Raw genomic sequence first — 18,865 nt, 5'->3', positions numbered from 1 at the left:
TTCCCTCGGTCTCTGTATGTGTAGCCCATTTTTCTGATGCCATCTGGTCAAAATTAGTACGATATTGATGCCACCCGTAGCATTAAATGCAAAGGAAGCCAGTGAGCATTTGGCCTCAGTTGATATTTTTCTTTATACAATAGCCGATCAGCGCTGAGCCAAACTGAGTGAGATCAACTGTGAATGGTCCTGGCGCACAAAAAAAATAAAAGTATCATGGGAAGCCTGTTTGGATTTGGCTTCACATCAAATCAAGCCAAATGTAATTTGACAGAAAGAAAATTTGATGCATTACGTTGTGTTGTTGTCTTCCGGCGGCTAGCTAGCTAGGTAAAATTGTCCCTTTACTAAATTAGCCACGAACGGAGATTTGGACTTGTGGTTTTACTTACGTAATTCTCCTTACTGGCCAATGATTATAAATACGATTCTGATCCAACCATAAATTCATACATTGTGCCTCTGGCTTGAGAGGATGGAAGTTCAATATGTAGCTAGACGTAGTAGGCTAATGTTAACTAGCTGGATAATCATTGTCCATGAAAGGAAGCTAGGCTAGCGAGCAAGTATTTTAGCCAGGTACCTTAGAACAACAAAAACTAAAAATGTGTACTGTATGACAGCGTCAAAGACCGTTTTAGCAACATCAGAGAGGAGGATGGCATTGGCGTTTCTTTACAAGTAGGTTGAGTCAACATGTTTTTTCGACTTACGCACACACACAAATCAGTCCCATGGACAGCCACATGATATTTAGCTTACGTTGAATGGACTAAATTGTTTTTGGAATCTTTTAGTTGTCAGTGTATTTATTAGACTAAGCATAGGTGATTTAATGATTGGGCAAAGGTGCTGGAATAATGGAGGCCACTCCTGTTTTCTTTGTGACTTGCAGTAACTCTCCAGTGTTCTAAATCAATAGTTGTTTAGTAGTCCAAAAATGTCAGAAACAATAAGTTGATTGACCATGCTGTAGGTTATGTAACTGTTTGTCACGTGCAATATGTTTTGTGGACTCCACCGGACAGATGTTGCTCTCTGATTGTGTGATGAAACAAAGGTGTGGTTAAATTTATTCTGCCAATGTGTCTTCATTTGTTTCGGCCTAGGCCTATATATCACATTGTTAAGGAATATGAACTAACATGTTATAGAGCAAACAACGAAATTATCAAAACACATAGGTTGTAATATGGCTTTTTTCCCCAAAATTGGCTTCCCCAGTGATTTTACCCACGCACCACTACTGAGAGGCAGTTATTATTTTTTAACTATAGAATTACACTGTGGATCTGCGGACAATCATGGTGAAGACAAAGTGGTACTGTAGTGGTTGGAATAGGAGACTGCATGTCTAACCTAAGGATGTTATTGTTGAACTTGTTGTAACTGGCCATGGAGATCATGGAGCCAAATCCAATTCCAATGGAGTTGAATACCTGGGCTGCAGCGTTAACCCACACCTGCAGAACGTCAGAGGTGAGCGGATAAAGGTGAGAGAGGGACACAACTTCTTTACTCATACTGTAAAACAACACAAATACACTTCTAGGTCGTTTCCCAGTAACAGATTAAACCTAATCCTGGACCAAAATGCTTTTTCAATGTTGTCCAAGACTACACTCTTAGAAAAAAAGGTGATATCTAGAACCTAAAAGGGTTCTTTGGCTGTCCCCATAGGAGAACCCTTTGAAGAACCCTTATTGTTTCCAGGTAGAACTCTTTTGAATTCCATGTAGAACACTTTCCACAGAGGGTTTGCCATGGAACCCAAAAGCGTTCTACCTGGAACATAAAAGGGTGCTCCTATGTGGACAGCCAAATAATCATTTTTTCTAAGAGTGTAGTAGGCTTAATGTGTGTCCAGGAAACCACCCCTTAATCCTCATTGATCTACAATATGTCAGACCTGAACTTCAAGCAGCTTGCTCCACTTTGGCTTCAGGAAGTAGAGCATCCCATTCTTGGCCCCGGGAAGCTGGACATTGTTGATGAGCAAGGCCAACAGAATGAAGTATGGGAACGTGGCTGTGAAATAAACAACCTAAAGCACAGAGAGTGAGAAGAAAAAATATTCAGTAAGCATAATATTAGATTAAATTTATTGTATTTATTTCTTATTTTATTAGGATCCACATTAGCTACAACCAAGCTGCAGCTACTCTTCCTGGGCTCCACACAAAACACATAACATTAAGACAATTACAGCTGTCACGGCCGTCAAAAGGTGGAGACCAAGGACCAGAGTGGTATGCGTACATTCTTCTTTATTAATAAGAATGAACACTGAACAAAACTAACAATATAACAAAACGAACCGTGAAGCTATACAAATGAGTGCTGAACAGGCAACTACACATAGACAAGAACCCACAAATACCCAAGGGAAAATGGCAACCTAAATATGGTCCCCAATCAGAGACAACGATAAACTCCTGCCTCTGATTGGGCATCATATCAGGCCACCATAGATATATATATACCTAGACCTACAAAACCCCTAGATATACAAAAACCCTAGACAAGACAAAACTAGCATACCCAACCTAGTTACACCCTGACCTAACCAAAATAATAAAGAAAACATAGATAACTAAGGTCAGGGCGTGACAACAGCTGAAGGACAGAACTACATAAAATGACAATACATACATTAATATACGGGTAATAGATAATTTCTTCTCCCTGTGCTACTTACGACTATTATTGCCTTATCATACAGGAATAATAAAGCCCCAGTGCACTCAATTTGTGGAAAGAATAAATACTAAATATATAAATTCTGATTTATCAGGGGGTGCTGCAGCACCCTCAGCACCCCTACTTCCCGCGGCTATGAATGTCACTGACTGTCACGTTCGTTGACGGAAGAATCAGACCAAGGTGCAGCGTGGTAAGCGTACATCATTTATTTTGAGGAACACGAAAAAATAATAAACTTACAACCGAACGTGAAGCTACATGCAGTGCAGAAAGCAACTACACACAAACAAGATCCCACAAACTAAAGGTGGGGAAAAAGGCTGCCTAAGTATGATCCCCAATAATCGGCCAACAATGAAATAGAAAAACTAGAATGCCCACCCAAATCACACCACGACCTAACCAAATAGAGAAATAAAAAGGCTCTAAGGTCAGGGCGTGACACTGACGATTATTTAGGTCTTCTCATACAGGAGTAATAAAACAACAATGTCAAATATACTAATTCCTCCAGCTAAGGCTTTAACCACAGTTTTCACCCTAGCAACCGTGCCATTCAGTTCACAAATGAGCAACAGATGGAGTTTCCTCCCCCCTAAGGCTTCAATTTAATCCTTCACCTCAGCAACCGCGTTGGAGTTTTCTGCAGCTTAACTTTCAATTGAATCCTTCTCTTTAGCTACATAACTTCACTTTTTAGAGATCCATAACTCCACTCTGTTCAATAAATTGAACAGAGTCATCATATCATCAGATGGGGTTCACTTACGTCCTTCGCCCTGTCTTGTGCATAGAAATGAACTAAACATTTGCTGTGCTACAGTCTACCACCCATAAAGGGATAATTGTGGTAAAGTGTAATGGTTTTCAGTCTACTGCCCGTAAAGAGGTAGCTAAGGTATAGTGCTTAGCCTTTGGATTTATTCATAAAATGAATAAAGTCTCCTCGATATGGAGTTTCCTCTGGTTATCTTATGGAGTTTCCTCCGGTTTTGCATTTCCATATTCAACCCCCGCACCACACTCACACCCAGCACCACCCACCAGTCACACACAAAATAAGAATACACTTCAATATAACTTTGCTCTACTGACTAACATCAGTAATCTGATAATATGGAGCAGGGTGCCCTTACTCTGAGGCTTTGCTTACAATTGCTTTCTCTGAGTAGGCCCTGATATCCTGATGCCAAGGGCATATCTTATCTTTAACCCAAACACCAGCTGTGCTCGGGAGGGAGATGCTACAGCTATTTAAGTCAGAGGTGTTGTGCTGTGCTGTTTTATTTGTTCTTTAAAGCTACTTTTGCAGCTTGCTTACTCAGATTTGAGATGGCAAGGAGTGAAATGCTTTGCCTTGAATTCATTTTGGCTTTAGGGACTATGAAGAGACCTTTAGTTGCATGCCTTGTGGAATATGAATGTCTGTCAGAGCTACACTATATATACACATAAGTATGTGGACACCCCTTCAAATTTGTGGATTCGGCTATTTCGGGCACACCAGTTGCGGAACATTTTAGACAAACATTGGCAGTAGAATGGCCTTACTGAAGAGCTCAGTGACTTTCAACGTGGCATCCTATGACGGTGTTACCTTTCCAACAATTCAGTTCCTCAAATTTCTGCCCTGCTAGAGCTGACCCGGTCAACTTTAAGTGCTGTTATTGTGAAGTGGAAACGTCTAGGAGCAACAACGACTTAGCCACAAAGTGGTAGGCCACACAAGCTCACAGAACGGGACCGGCGAGTGCTTAGGTGCGCAAAATTCGTCTGTCCTCGGTTGCCACCCTCACTACCCAGTTGCAAACTGCCTCTGGAAGCAACGTCAGCACAAAAACTGTTAGTCGGGAGCTTCACGAAATGGGTTTCCATGGCCGAGCAGCCGCACACAGCCTAAGATCACCGTGTGCAATGTCAAGCGTCGGCTGGAGTGGTGTAAAGCTCGCTTCCATTGGACTCTGGAGCAGTGGATACGCGTTCTCTGGAGTGATGAACCACGCTTCACCATCTAGCAGTCCGACTGACGAATCTGGGTTTGGCGGACGCCAGGTGAACGCTACATGCCCCAATGCATAGACCCAACTGCAAAGTTTGGTGGAGGAGGAATAGTGGTCTGGGACTGTTTTTCATGGTTCATGCTAGGCCCCTTAGTTCCAGTGAAGGGAAATCTTAATGCTACAGCATTCAATGACATTCTAGTCGATTCTGTGCTTCCAACTTTGTGGCAACAGTTTGGGGAAGGCCCTTTCCTGTTTCAGCAATGACAAGCAAGGTCCAGAAATGGCTTGTCGAGAGCGGTGTGGAAGAACTTGACTGGCCTGCACAGAGCCCTGACCTAAACCCCATCGAACACCGTTGGGATGAATTGGAATGCCGACTCTGGAATGCCGCAAGTCCCCGCAGCAATGTTACAATGTCTCATGGAAAGCCTTCCCAGAAGAGTGTAGGCAGTTATAGTAGCAAAGGGGGGACCAACTCCATAGTAATGCCCATGATTTTGGAATAAGAAGTTCCACATACTTTTGGTCATGTAGTTTATATGTTAGTTGATCGAATAGACAGTTTGGAGTTAACACATTCATATTTTTGATCAAAACGTAAAAGAAAAATGTATGAAACAACAGAGGTGGAACAGATTCTGTCTCCTCTGAACTCCAGGAGGAGAAACATGATATTTAAACACCATCAGTGCTCCTCCCACTACTACCAACAATGTAGGCCACACAAGGCAATGGAAAACCCTTTAACATGTATAATGATTCCCCACTAACGAGACAGCCTGAGAGTATACAAAAGTTCTAAACGTATACATTTAAGGACTAAGAGTATCACTGGTGAGTGCAACCATTTCAAATGAAACAGCAGCTATACACTTCAGTTAAACTATACCACAAATTACAACCACTAAATAATCTACACTCTTAGTTACAAAAAGGTTATTCGGCTGTCCCCATAGGAGAACCCTTCTTGGTTCCGGGTAGAACCATTTTGGATTCCATGTAAAACCCTCTGTGGAAAGGGTTCTATATGGAACCCAAAAGGGTTCTACATGGAACCAAACGGGTTCTACATGGAACCAACAAGGGTTATCCTATGGGAACAAACAAATAACCCTTTCAGGTTCTAGATAGCAACTTTTTTCAAATAGTGTACTGCTCTGAGGAGGACTAACAATAAGCAGCTTCTGTTGTGAGGGAAGAGAATGCACTCTGACCTTGCCAGTGGATTTGACGCCTTTAAAGATGCACAAGTAGACAATGACCCAGGCCAGGATGAGGATGCCAAACAGCTCCCAGCGTAGTCCTCCTGCATCCTCAATACCGTTGGTTATCTCCAGAAGCCTGTGACTGAGGAAGGAAGGGTCAGGATGGGAAACAAAGCTAAAGAAACCTTCATAGCTTATCATACTGTTTTCATTCAATAACACAAAATCCCTGACTTTACAGTAATCTGTCCTGCTCCAATTCACATCCAACTTGGGGTTTTCATTACTTTTCTCACCATATGATTACCCAAAGAGAGTACAAACCCTCTGCGATAAAAACAAGCTATAACAATAACCACAAGAGTCCTGACCCCTACCCATGTCTGCGACTTTCAGGCCCTACCACTACGTCAATAAAAAAAATATTAAATGAAGATTCCCAATGAGATTTCAACCTTTATTAACCAACTCAAAAAGACAGCCAGAAGTTTGTTGAATTCCCAATGTGTTATTACTGCTTTCAACCATCTAAAAGTACAACCAAATTCCAATGGAAAAACAATGTCGGATTTTTGGTTTAGTGATCATCTAAATGTGTTATTGCTGCGCTTTCAACCATTAAAATGCACAACAAAGATCAAATGGGAATAAAATTTCTGATATTTTGTATTAACACAATTACTTAATGGATTATCACTGTGCTTCATCTAATATCACAACCACATGACAAAGTACATAGTGCAAGTGATCAATGCTGTTCAAGAATCTGCTATCTTTGCATGCTATCTTGAACATGCACGCTTTCTATGATCACATAAAAATACATTTATAGTTACATTAGGCTAACCTCAAAATGTGGCCATGGATGTGTTACTCCGGTTGAATAAATACTGTTACATTAGTTTGTAAGATAGCCCTAACTTTACACTATTTACTGCATTACAAAAATATTATTGAATTGTGTTGGTTGACAATGAATTGTGTGGTTGACAATGAATCCAAATGTTAACATTTAAAGAACATCTAATGCTTGAAAAGTTTGATCTCAGCCACTGGTTTAATCTTATTCTTTAACTTTTAATTTTGCTTTAGTTGGAGACGTAAAGATAATAGGCAATTAACTGTATTGCAAAAGTGATATCAAATTCCAGTTTGACTATAAATTAATAATTTATATGTTGGATTCACATCTTCATCTCAACCAATGATCAAAGTTAAAGAATAGAACTAAATTACATCAAACTTTATTTAAAGTGCATTTAAAGTTATATTTAGTCCTATTCTTTAACTTAGATTTTTGGGGTTGAGATTGAGACATGAATCCAACATATCAATTATTCATTTATAGACAGCAAAAAAAAAAGAGAGACCAAGTCAGTGGCACAGATGGAACTATCCAAGCAGAAGATACATCTCCTTCTAAGGTTGATATTTAGTTGTGTTGACAACCAAACACAATTCAGTATCCAGTTTGCCTACAAATTAATAATTTATTTGTTGGATTCACATCTCCATCTCAATCACAACAAAAAAAATTGAAGTTTAAGAATAGGAATAAATCTAATCAAACTTTAAATGCACTTTAAATAAAGTTTGATTTGATTTAGTCCTATTCTTTAACTTAGGTTGTTGGTTGAGATAGAGATGTGAATCCATCATATTAATGATTCACTTGAAGATTACATTTGAAGTCAAGAAAAGCTTGAAACCATAGGCCTATATTTGTTTCTTTTTAGTTTAACAATAGCTGCTGCTGATTTTGCAAATGCTATATAGGCCTAAATGGTATCATTGGTGATATGACTTATAAACTATGGTTCCATTTCATTTGCTCTGTTAAACCTACCCTTCTGGAATGACTGATAATAACTAAATATATTCACTGTTGCTAAGAGGCCACTCAATAATCATTCTCACAATAGCACATTGGTAGTAGTCAGTGGCAGATATAAAATATAAGCATGGCTGGGCTTGGCTTGGTTAAAACCCTGGATGGGAGACCAAATGAATAGCTGTAGATCAACTCTTCCGCAGGTGCTGCCCAGCCTAATGTTCATGTTTTTGATAGTGGATATAACATTTGAAGATCTGACGTTGTTTCAAAGGGACAAATTCAACATATTTAATACAATAGGTTTGTCAATGTTGAAAATGGGTAACTGCTGCTAGGACATAATCCTGTGGTTGAAGTTTTACCCAAAACAACAGTTAACGTTGATTACTTTTTGCAAATCCAATGTATTTTAAAACAGACTCCATGGCACAATATGTTGACAAATTACAATGAAACAACGTCAAGTCAACCAGTTTGTGCCCAGCTGGTCAGTGCTTACTCAAAGTACTGCTGACTGGCTGATTGCAGGTGGGTGGCATTTCCAGGGAAACCGCTGGAGCAGTTACCCACGGCATTCCAGGTGTTGTTGCAGGTCTGCCAGGGGAGGATGGCTCGGAATGAGTTGAAGAAGTAGTAGAGCGCCCAGCTCATAAGAACGTTGTAGTAGGTGCAGAGCACAAAGGAGATCACAACTGTGGCAATGCCCACACCTGTAGAGCAACAGGGAGGGCACAGAGGACAAAGTAAGATACCTTTCCTACAGTGGTGATGGCCAAGCAGCAGTAGCTACTTTCTCCTCTGGTGTCTCTTGTGTATGGACCTCCTTCGGCAGTGTACTGAACTGTATGTGGATCTGTAAAGGTAGGCCTGGGTAAACAACAATGGTAGTGCTCCCATTTACAATTAGCTGTGGACAAAGTTTTTTTTTAAAGATACTGTACAAAATAAGTACACTTCCAGTTAGTGGGGTACTTGGATAAATTCATCCAGCAAGAATGTGAGGTTCCAAGAAAGATGAATAGCTGCTATGGTAGGGTTTTAGACATGCATGTTGCTACAATCCAACTAAACTAGCATAGCAGGCGTAAAATAAATGCCTGAGCAGCGTTTCGATCTTTCTGGTCGGGGGATGGTTCTCTTCTGCACTGTTCAGCCAATCCATTAAATGTCGAGGAGGGGTTCAGATGGAATGTCGCTCAAAAGCGGAAGTCGCGTCGAAAGCAGATGTCGCGTCACATGCTCTCTTTCCATTTCCCCTGAAAACTAGATGCATCCGGTTGTTACCGACCCGCTGAGTGTGCAATCCGACAAACACTTTCCAGGAAAGCACAAGCTCAAGAAAAATAAGTCCTTAGAGCACGTTCCAAACTCATTCCACGGCGGGCCGAGTGTCTGTGGGTATTTGCTCCTCCCTTGTACTTGATTGATTGAGGTCACTAATTAGTAAAGAACTCCACTCACCTGGAGGTCTATGTCTTAATTGAAAGGGGAAGAAGAAAAAAACAGCAGACACTAGGCCCTACATGGAATGAATTTGAGAGCCCAGTCCAGCTTTCTCTAATATTTCTTTCAAAAAGGTTCAGTAACAGGACCCATTCAAAACCATGCAAACCATAAAAACCAGAGGTGGGAAGGGAACGCAACATTGGCCATAACCGGATCACAAATAAATACTGTAGGCCAGCAGTTCCTAACTTAGAATAATTCCACTATTTTGTGGGAACTAAAGAAGAGTCATATATCGACATCCTGTTCCAGGCCTTCTGGCATCTGTGGATATATTGAGTTGGGATTTCTTTTGCGACACAGTCCTTCAACAACAGCACAACGTATATATATATACATATTTAAAATACAATATATATATTTAAACAATAGTACGCAAGTATAAACACCACGGGACCACGCAGCCATCATACCGCTCAGGAAAAAGACGCGTTCTGTCTCCTAGAGATGAACATACTTTGGTGCGAAAAGTGCAAATCAATCCCAGAACAACAGCAAAGGACCTTGTGAAGATGCTGGAGGAAACAGGTACAAAAGTATCTATATCCACAGTAAAACGAGTCCAATTTTAACATAACCTGAAAGGCCGCTCAGCAAGGAATAAGCCACTGCTCCAAAACCTCCATAAAAAAAGCCAGACTACGGTTTGCAACTGCACATGGGAACAAAGATCGTACTTTTTGGAGAAATGTCCTCTGCTCTGATGAAATGAAAATATAACTGTTTGGCCATAATGGCCATCGTTATGTTTGGAGGAAAAAGGGGGAGGCTTGCAAGTCAAAGAACACCATTCCAACCGTGAAGCACAGGGGTGGCAGCATCATGTTGTGGGGGTGCTTTGCTGCAGGAGGGACTGGTGCACTTCACAAAATAGATGGCATCAAGAGGCAGGAAAATTATGTGGATATATTGAAGCAACATCTCAAGAGATCAGTCAGGAAGTTAAAGCTTGGTTGCAAATGGGTCTTCCAAATGGACAATGACCCAAAGCATACTTCCAAAGTTGTGGCAAAATGGCTTAAGGACAACAAAAGCAAGGTATTGGAGTGGCCATCACAAAGTCCTGACCTCAATCCCATAGAAAATGTGTGGGCAGAACTGAAAAGGTGTGTGCGAGCAAGGAGGCCTACAAACCTGACTCAGTTACACCAGCTCTGTCAGGAGGAATGGGCCAAAATTCACCCAACTTATTGTGGGAAGCTTGTGGAAGGCTACCCAAAACATTTGACCGAAGTTAAACAATTAAAGGCAATGCTACCAAATACTAATTGAGTGTATATAAACTTCTGACCCACTGGGAATGTGAAGAAATAAATAAAAGCTGATATAAATCATTCTCTCTACTATTATTCACTTAAAATAAAGTGGTGATCCTAACTGACCTAAGACAGGGAATTTTTACAAGGATTAAATGTCGGGAATTGTGAAAAACTGAGTTTAAATGTACTTGGCAAAGGTGTATGCAAACTTCCGACTTCAACTGTACATACACACAGTACATTGTGTGCGGCTGCTCGGCCATGGAAACCAATTTCATGAAGCGCCCAACGAACAGTTATTGTGCTGAAGTTGCTTCCAGAGGCAGTTAGGAACTCGGTAGTGAGTGTTGCAACAGAGGACAGACGGTTTTACACGTTACGCGCTTCAGCACTCTGCAGTCCTGTTCTGTGAGCATTTGTGGCCCACCACTTAGCGGCTGAGCCGTTGCTGCTTCCAGACAATTCCATTTGACAATAACAGCAGTTACAGTCGACTGGGGCAACTCTAGCAGGGCAGAAATGTGACTAACTGACTTGTTGGAAAGGTGGCATCCTATGACAGTGCCACGTTGAAAGTCACTGAGCTCTTCAGTAAGGCCATTCAACTGCCAATGTTTGTCTATGGAGATTGCATGGCTGTGTGCTCGATTTTATACACCCGTCAGCAACAGGCATGGCTGCATAGCCGAATCCACTCATTTGAAGCGGTATCCACATACTTTTGTATATATAGTATAGTTTCTATTGGGTTTATGTCTTAGCTTTTTGTTGCAGTTCTTGTTTCTGTTGGTTTACACAATGACTCAAGTATCATAACTACATCCCTGTGACATGATTAGATCTTATAATTAGACCTAATGATTAAAGCAGTTCAGGTTCACTACACGGACTTGACCTGGGTCCCCTGCTGTGCTGGGTCAAGTGTCTCTCAGTTGAACACTGAATAACCAAACATTGTGCAAATTTTCACAAGACATCACACTGTTTCTGACTAATTAAACTTTTTGATAATTGTGAATTGGCTGGCTGACACAGTTAAGCCCAGTTTCTCTTCTCTGAATAGTTTGGATTAGAAAAGTCCTTATCGCCTAAAATATGTGGAGACAACAGTTTAGCAGTAGTGTCTTAATGACTGTCTACTGTTCATAAATCTTTCCACTGGGACTCTGCATTACAGAATATACATAAATGTACTCAGAGAAGAACTAAATCTTTACAAACAAATCTGTGAGGTTACAAGTGTTTGTCACGTGGACAAGTACAGTGAAATGCTCTAACCACAATAGTGCAGTAATCAATAACAATGTAATACTAAAAATAGCAAAGGTAGAACAAAATAGCACAAAGAAAAATAAGAAAAATATGCAAGGATACTGGAGTGATAGAGGTAGATATGTCAAGGGGTAAGGCGACTAGGCATCAGGCTGATAAACAGAGTAACAACAGCGTATATGATAATTGTATGTGAGTGGGTGTGCGTGTGTGTAGAGCAGCGGTTCCAAAACTACGGGGTCGGGGGTCACCTGATATGAAAATGGAGTCTAGGGAGAATTTTCCAAAATCCTGAAGAAGAAAAAAAATATTTTATAATATCGTCTTTGTATCTCAAAATCATTGTAATGTGGGAAAGGGCAAAACTTGACCATTGCACTTGAATCATTCTCACGGTGAATGACTAGGTCCGCTACGCTATGAAACCACACATTATTGCAGAGACTTTGATATTACCGGCCGCAATTGATATGGTGAAAACAAAGTGTGGGGAGGCAGAGGCACAGAACTCACATCAATACCTTTGTCAGACATCACTGTTAAATGAAGAATTGCTATCGCTAGCAATACAGAGGAAACGGTCTGAAATGACTCAAACTCGCCCAGCTTATGCTCTCCAAATGGATGTTAGCTTTGAGGGCTAAAATGCTTTTGTTCGCTATACATGTCGGGGATGCTATTCCTGAAGACATCCTGTTCCGTCTCACGAGAATGAAAGGGCACAGAGGATGTTCAGTGTGGTGTGGCTGTATTGACGAAAAAACAGATTTCATGGGATGGAATGGTGGCACAGACGGGGATCTAGAGCATGACAATGTTCTATTTAATACTGAGGCTTGGTGGTTATTGAGGGGAGTGTTGGAAAGATTTTTCACATTGAGAGGGGAACTGTTGTCATTCACAATGGTTTTTACATAAATAAAAAAAAATGAAATACTTGGTTGACTGTGTGTAATGAATACATTTGCTGTGTAGTCCATGAAAATGTAACAGACATATTTGGAAAACTGAACAAACTGAACGGAAGTTTGCAGGGGAAATACAAAGACATTCTACAGATGAATGACTGAATCAGTGGATTCAGAGGAAATAATTCTTATTGGAGAGAGTCTTTCAAAAGCGAATCATGCTATTCCCTCGGCTGAGCATATTTCTAACAGAATCCGTAACTGTCCCAAACGAGTGATGACTGCTCACCTCCATCGCTTAGAGGAGCACATTGGCAAATCGAACAGCTGATCGAGCTGTCATGTGACCGAATGCATTCACAGGTCACTAAAAAGGAGTTTTGGTTCCTTGCTCAAATGGAATAATACCCTGCCGAACTAAAAAAAATGCAAGCTCTGAGTGGGAAAAAACGTTTTGAAAGGTCATCCAACTTGGAATTCCAACTCGGGCCTCTTTTTAAAGCTCAGACTTTCCGACCTGAAGATCACTGACGTCATGATTTGACCTCGTATTTTTCCCCGTTTCTTGAAAGCACCATAAAACTCATGGTAGCCTTTGTCAGCTCATATCTGTGTGAAGCTGGATTCAGAGCTCTCGTCTGCATTAAAACCAAATATCGATCCAGGTTGGATGTGACAGCAGAGATGAGGCGCGCACTGTCGACCAAGCCCCTTGACTTTGAGAAGCTTCGACGTGACATGCATCAAGCACACCCATCTCATTAGTGGTGGTGAGATATGATACATTATGTCAGACTAATTTGCAAATGACGGTCAACTACTTACATTAAAAGTATGTGATGGTGAGTTTTTAAGACTGCCATAGCACCAAATAAAAAAGTAAACATTGGCTGTTAATTACATAATTTTTTTCACATTGTTGGGATTCCGAGAATTGTCAAATATCAACATGGGGTCGTGGGCCCAAAAAGTTTGGGAACCTCTGGAGTAGAGTCAGTATAAATGTATGTGCATATTATGTGTGTGTGTTTGTTTGTGTGTGAGCAAATTATGAAGTGAGTGTGTGTGTTGAAGTGTCAGTGTGCGTGAGTAGGGCCCTGTGAGTGTGCGTAGACAGTGCAAAAACATAAATCAATTAAAAAACACAAGGGTCAACTCTGATAGTCCATGTAGACATTTGGCTAGTTTTTTTAGCAGTCTTATGGATTGGGGATAGGAAGCAGAGAGAACAGTCTATGGCTTGGGTGGCTGGTGTATTCAACGATTTCCCGGGCCTTCCTTTCACATCTACTGATATAGAGGTCCTGGATGTAGTGCGTTGTCTGCACCACCCTCTGTAGTGCCATGCAATCGAGGGCGCTACTATTGCCATACCAAGCAACGATGTAGCCAGCCAAGATGCTCTCAATAGTATAGCTGTAGAACTTTTTGACGATTTTAGGGCCCATGTCAAACTTCTTCAACCTCCTGAGGGGGAAGAGGCGCTGTCACGCAATCTTCATGACTGTGCGGGTGTGTGTGGACCATTAAGTCCACACACACCAACCTCAGGTAGTGAGGGTAGGCAACATCACCTTCGCCACACAAAAGTGATTTGGACACAGAGGAACTCGACCTGCTCCACTCCAGCCCCATCAATATGGATGGGGACGTGCTCACCCCAGCGTTTCCTGTAGACCATGATCAGCTCCATGGTCTTACAAACGTTGAGGGAAAGGTTGTTGTTCCGGCACAGCACTGCCAGGTCATTGACCTCCTCCCTGTAGGCTGTCTCATCGTCGCTGGTGATCAGGCCTACAGTACCATCGTCGTGTCGTCAGCAAACTTGATGATGGTGTTGGAGTCGTGCATGGCCTCGCAGTCATGGGTGAACAGGGAGTACAATAAGGGACTAAGCAAACACCTCTGTGGGGCCCCCGTGTAGAGGGTCAGTGTGGGGCGAAGGTGATGTTGCCTACCCTCACTACCTGAGGTAGGACCATCAGGAAGTCCAGGATCCATGTTGCAGAGGGAGGTGTTCAGTCCCAGGGTCCTAAACTTGGTGACGAGCTTGGAGGGGACAATGGTGTTGGAACGCTGAGCTGTAGTCAATGAACAGCATTCTCACATAGGTACAGTATTCATTTTATCTAGGTGGGTGAGGGCCATGTGAAGTGCAGTTGAGATTACATCATCTATGGAGCTGTTGGGGCGGTATGAACATCGGAGAGGATCTAGGGTGTCTGAGATGGAGTTGATGTGTGACATAGGCAAGTCAGTTAAGAACAAATTCTTATTTTCAATGAAGGCCTAGGAACAGTGGGTTAACTACCTTGTTCAAAGGCAGAACAACAGATTTTTACCTTGTCAGCTCGGATCTCCGATCTTGCAACCTTTTGGTTACAAGTCCAACGCTCTAACCACTAGGCTACCTGCCGCCCCAGTTTAGTGTCATCCTCAGTGTTAATCCAGGGCTTTCGATTGGGGAAGCAACGTGGTCGATGCATTTCCTAATGAAGCTGGTGACGGAGGTGGTTAGCTTGTTGATGTTATCTGTGGAGTCTCAAAACATATTCCAATCAGCACTAACAAATCAGAACTGTAGCATAACCTCTGATTCTGGGTGACAATTTCTCAATGGAACGAGTCACGGGTACTTCCTGTTTGAGATTCTGCTTGTAAACAGGAAACATACATGATCTGATTTTACAAATTGCGGATGAGGGAGGGCCTTGTATGCTTCCTTGTGGGTAGAATAACAGTGGTCTAAGCCTTTATCGCTCCTAGTGGTGAAGGAGACGTGTTGATGGATGTTGGGCATCACGTGTCTTAATGACGCAGAATTAATATCGCAGGCAACCAGAAAAGCAGCCTATGGAGGTACGTTTTCCTGCTTGTTTATAGTCTCATACAGTTTGTTAAGTGCCAGCTTGTTATTTTCTTGTCCTGAAGTGGAATGTATACAACAGTCACGATAACAGCTGAAAATCCCCTGGGAGGTAGAAGGGTTGGCATTTGAACATCTGGTATTCCATGACAGGTGAACTCCACTGTCCTGTCCGCACGGTTAATGGAGAATCCATTGAGTTGGATAGCATCTTGTCCGAGAGCCACGTTTCAGAAAAGCAGAGAATATTGCAGTTTCTAGAGTCCCATTGGTAGCTAATCCGCGATCTGAGGTCATCCATTTTAGGCCAATAAAAAAATGCAGGGAAGAGGTGGCCGGTTTTCCCTTCGCCTTAATCTCTCCAGGATGTCTCTTGCCTCTGTAATGCCAGCATTTCTTCTTGGGTAGCCCGAACATTGTGTTGGAATTACAGAAAGAGCCCAGGGCAGATGAGTCGAAGTCGAAGCCGGAATTGACGTATGTAATTGCCGATTTGATGTTCAAAGTTATTGCAAGAAATGATGGTGGATACATTTAGTGAAAATAAAGTAAAAGTTGGGTCGGAGCTTGCAAAAAGGCGGACATCCAATACGGCGCCATCTTGATTAAGATCAGGTCATGTTTGGTGCCTCACAAAAGAAAACAAAATATTTTGGCATTGCTAGCAGAGAAAGAATTATGGAATGCTGCTGACAATATGGAGGGGTGGGCTGGAAAACACCTATGTCAACACAATGATGGAGCCCAATCTAACCCCACTGATCTCCCGGATCAGTTGGAACTACTACACGTGGTACACCATAAGCCTCTTCTTTTGTCATCCATCCCCGAGTTTGCTCTTTCCCTTCACGCTAATTTATTGGCTCATCCTAACACACCCAGAGTGGCGTAATGGTGTTTGCGTTCTCCCTGTCAAAATGAGTTTAATCTACAGTGTTCAATAACAACCCAGCGCCGCTATACTGCAGACGAGGAAGAATTCCGTGGGAGTGGTCCAAAGCATTGGAATATTTGAAGAAGAATTGCTTAATTGTATGTACTGCAATACAATAATAATGTGAATTGTAAGGGATCAGGGGTTGATCTCCAAATGTACAGTTACTGTTATCATTATTTTGTCAAGAAATAACTAAGTAAAAGCAGGTAAAATACATTCTCAGTTTACTAATCTAAAGCTAGGGAACCTCATAAGCCAACACAAGTCCAGTAGCCGATCTCTATCTTTCACTACAGCAACATTGCAATATATTTTGGGATGATATTGCCAGCAAGGAAAACCCAATTGGCTGGGTTTACAATTTGAGAAACACAAAGGCTCTTCTAATGCAATGCTACTTGTACACCTATTATTCAAATGTTAACCCTTTGTGTTAATGTTAACCTTTTCATGACCCAAGTCTCCCTGTGTAGATTCTGCTACTGCACCTGCAAAGTTGCTAAGTCATGGTGATTTCACCTGACATGACCTATGTGCCTATTTTGTTGTTGGGCATCTGATTGTAGTGAAGAAGAACAGGTTCCACCAGATTGAATTAACAGTGCATTTTTTACGTGCATTTACATGCCATTGTAGCGACATGTCATTTTAATGTTGTATGTTGAACAATGATGAACATTTTATTTAACTAGGAAAGTCAGTTAAGAACAAATTCTTATTTACAATGACGGCATACACCGGTCAAATCCAGACGACGCTGGGCCAATTGTGCGCTGCCCTATGAAACTCCCAATCACGGCTGGTTGTGATACAGCCTGGATACGAACCAGGGTGTCTGTAGTGACGCCTCTAGCCCTGAGATGCAGTGCCTTAGACCGCTGCACCACTCGGGAGCCCTAAACATACATTTATTGTCTGTCTAGAATGTTGAACTGTTATGAACTGCCGAGCTCCTTCCTCCAAGCGCACTCTACTCTCTCTCTAAGACAAAGGGTCAGAAAAGTGGCCCTTCACACCCAGGTAAATACCATGTGACCTCACAGGACTACCAAAAGGACCCTGCTGTCTCCCCCATTTAGCCTCTTATCCTGCTGGACCTTCCTCGATGAGGGAGAAGAACCTTCATCTTCAGTAGGCTGACCATAAGGAAGGACCTTCGCCTTAAATGGCAAGAACTGGTAAACTGATAAGTTAGGAAAAGTACATTTATAGAAATTGGGACCGAAGAGCCCATGCACTAAACAGTTTTCATTTAAGCTAACCTTCTTCAAAGAAAGAAGGAGAAGACCATTTAGAGCACAGCCTCTGCAACTCAAAGGAAGAGCCATCAGGTAGAACAAGCAGGGACAAAACCCAAAGTAGCAGTCCACGAGGAACCATCCAAACTCAGAGGAAAGGAGCAAGAAACCACCACCAAGGAACCCCTCAACTCAGGGAAAATGAGGACACACTGCCATCTTTCCTTTGTTCACCTCCATGCGGCCTAACCAGAGCCAAGGACAACAGACTATCACATCTTTAAATATTCAGATATATTGAGGTCTCTTGTCTTTCATTCTATTTCCTACCTTTTCATGATCCCTCTCATTATGATTGTAAATATCTTGATTAGAGTTATTATACACTACATGACAATAAGTATGTGGACAGCTGCTCATCTAACAACCCATTCTAAAATCATGGGCATTAATATGGAGTTGGTCCCCCCTTTGGTACTATAACAGCCTCCACTCTTCAGGGAAGGCTTTCCACTAGATGTTGGAACATTTCTGCGGGGACTTGCTTCCATTCAGCCACAAGAGCATTAGTGAGGTCGGGGCACTGATGTTGGGCGATTAGGCCTGGCTCACAGTCGGTGTTCCAATTCATCCCAAAGGTGTTCGATGGGGTTGAGGTCAGGACTCTATGCAGGCCAGTCAAGTTCTTCCACATCGATCTCAACAACCCATTTCTGTATGGACCTCATTGTCATGCTGAAACAGGAAAGGGCATTCCCCAAACTGTTGCCACAAAGTTGGAAGCACAGAATTATCTAGAATGTCATTGTATGCTGTAACGTTAAGATTTCCCTTTACTGGAACTAAAAACATCCCCAGACCATTATTTCTCCTCCACCAAACTTCCCAGTTGTCACTACGCATTGGTGCAGGTAGCGTTCTCCTGGCATCCGCCAAACCCAGATTCCTCCGTCGGACTGCCAGATGGTGAAGTGTGATTCATCACTCCAGAGAACGCGTTTCTACTGCGCCAGAGTACAATGGCGACGAGCTTTACACCACTCCAGCCGACGCTTGGTATTGCACATGGTGATCTTAGGCTTTTGTGCAGCTGCTCGGCCATGGAAACCCATTTCATGAAGCTCCCAACAAACA

At 42.1% G+C, this 18,865-nt stretch overlaps 1 protein-coding gene across 2 annotated transcripts in view; it reads right to left on the bottom strand.

Annotated features, from left to right (window-relative positions):
* The window catches only part of si:ch211-225b11.1 (uncharacterized protein LOC561694 homolog), a 63,167-nt gene that overhangs the window by 20,266 nt on the left and 24,036 nt on the right, over positions 1–18,865 (bottom strand). For both annotated transcript variants that reach the window (XM_055919920.1, XM_055919918.1), the window contains exons 3-6: positions 8,245–8,455; positions 5,921–6,053; positions 1,910–2,044; positions 1,360–1,463 (exon numbers count right to left, since the gene is read on the bottom strand). In XM_055919920.1, coding sequence (XP_055775895.1) covers positions 1,360–1,463; positions 1,910–2,044; positions 5,921–6,053; positions 8,245–8,455 — 583 coding nt within the window. The remainder of the gene's footprint in view (positions 1–1,359; positions 1,464–1,909; positions 2,045–5,920; positions 6,054–8,244; positions 8,456–18,865) is intronic.

Source organism: Salvelinus fontinalis, chromosome 4 (genome assembly GCF_029448725.1).
Source record: "Salvelinus fontinalis isolate EN_2023a chromosome 4, ASM2944872v1, whole genome shotgun sequence".
NCBI classification, from domain to species: Eukaryota; Metazoa; Chordata; class Actinopteri; order Salmoniformes; family Salmonidae; genus Salvelinus; species Salvelinus fontinalis.
The sequence above is the reverse complement of the archived record's forward strand: the minus strand, read 5'-3'. Positions and strand labels throughout refer to the sequence as shown.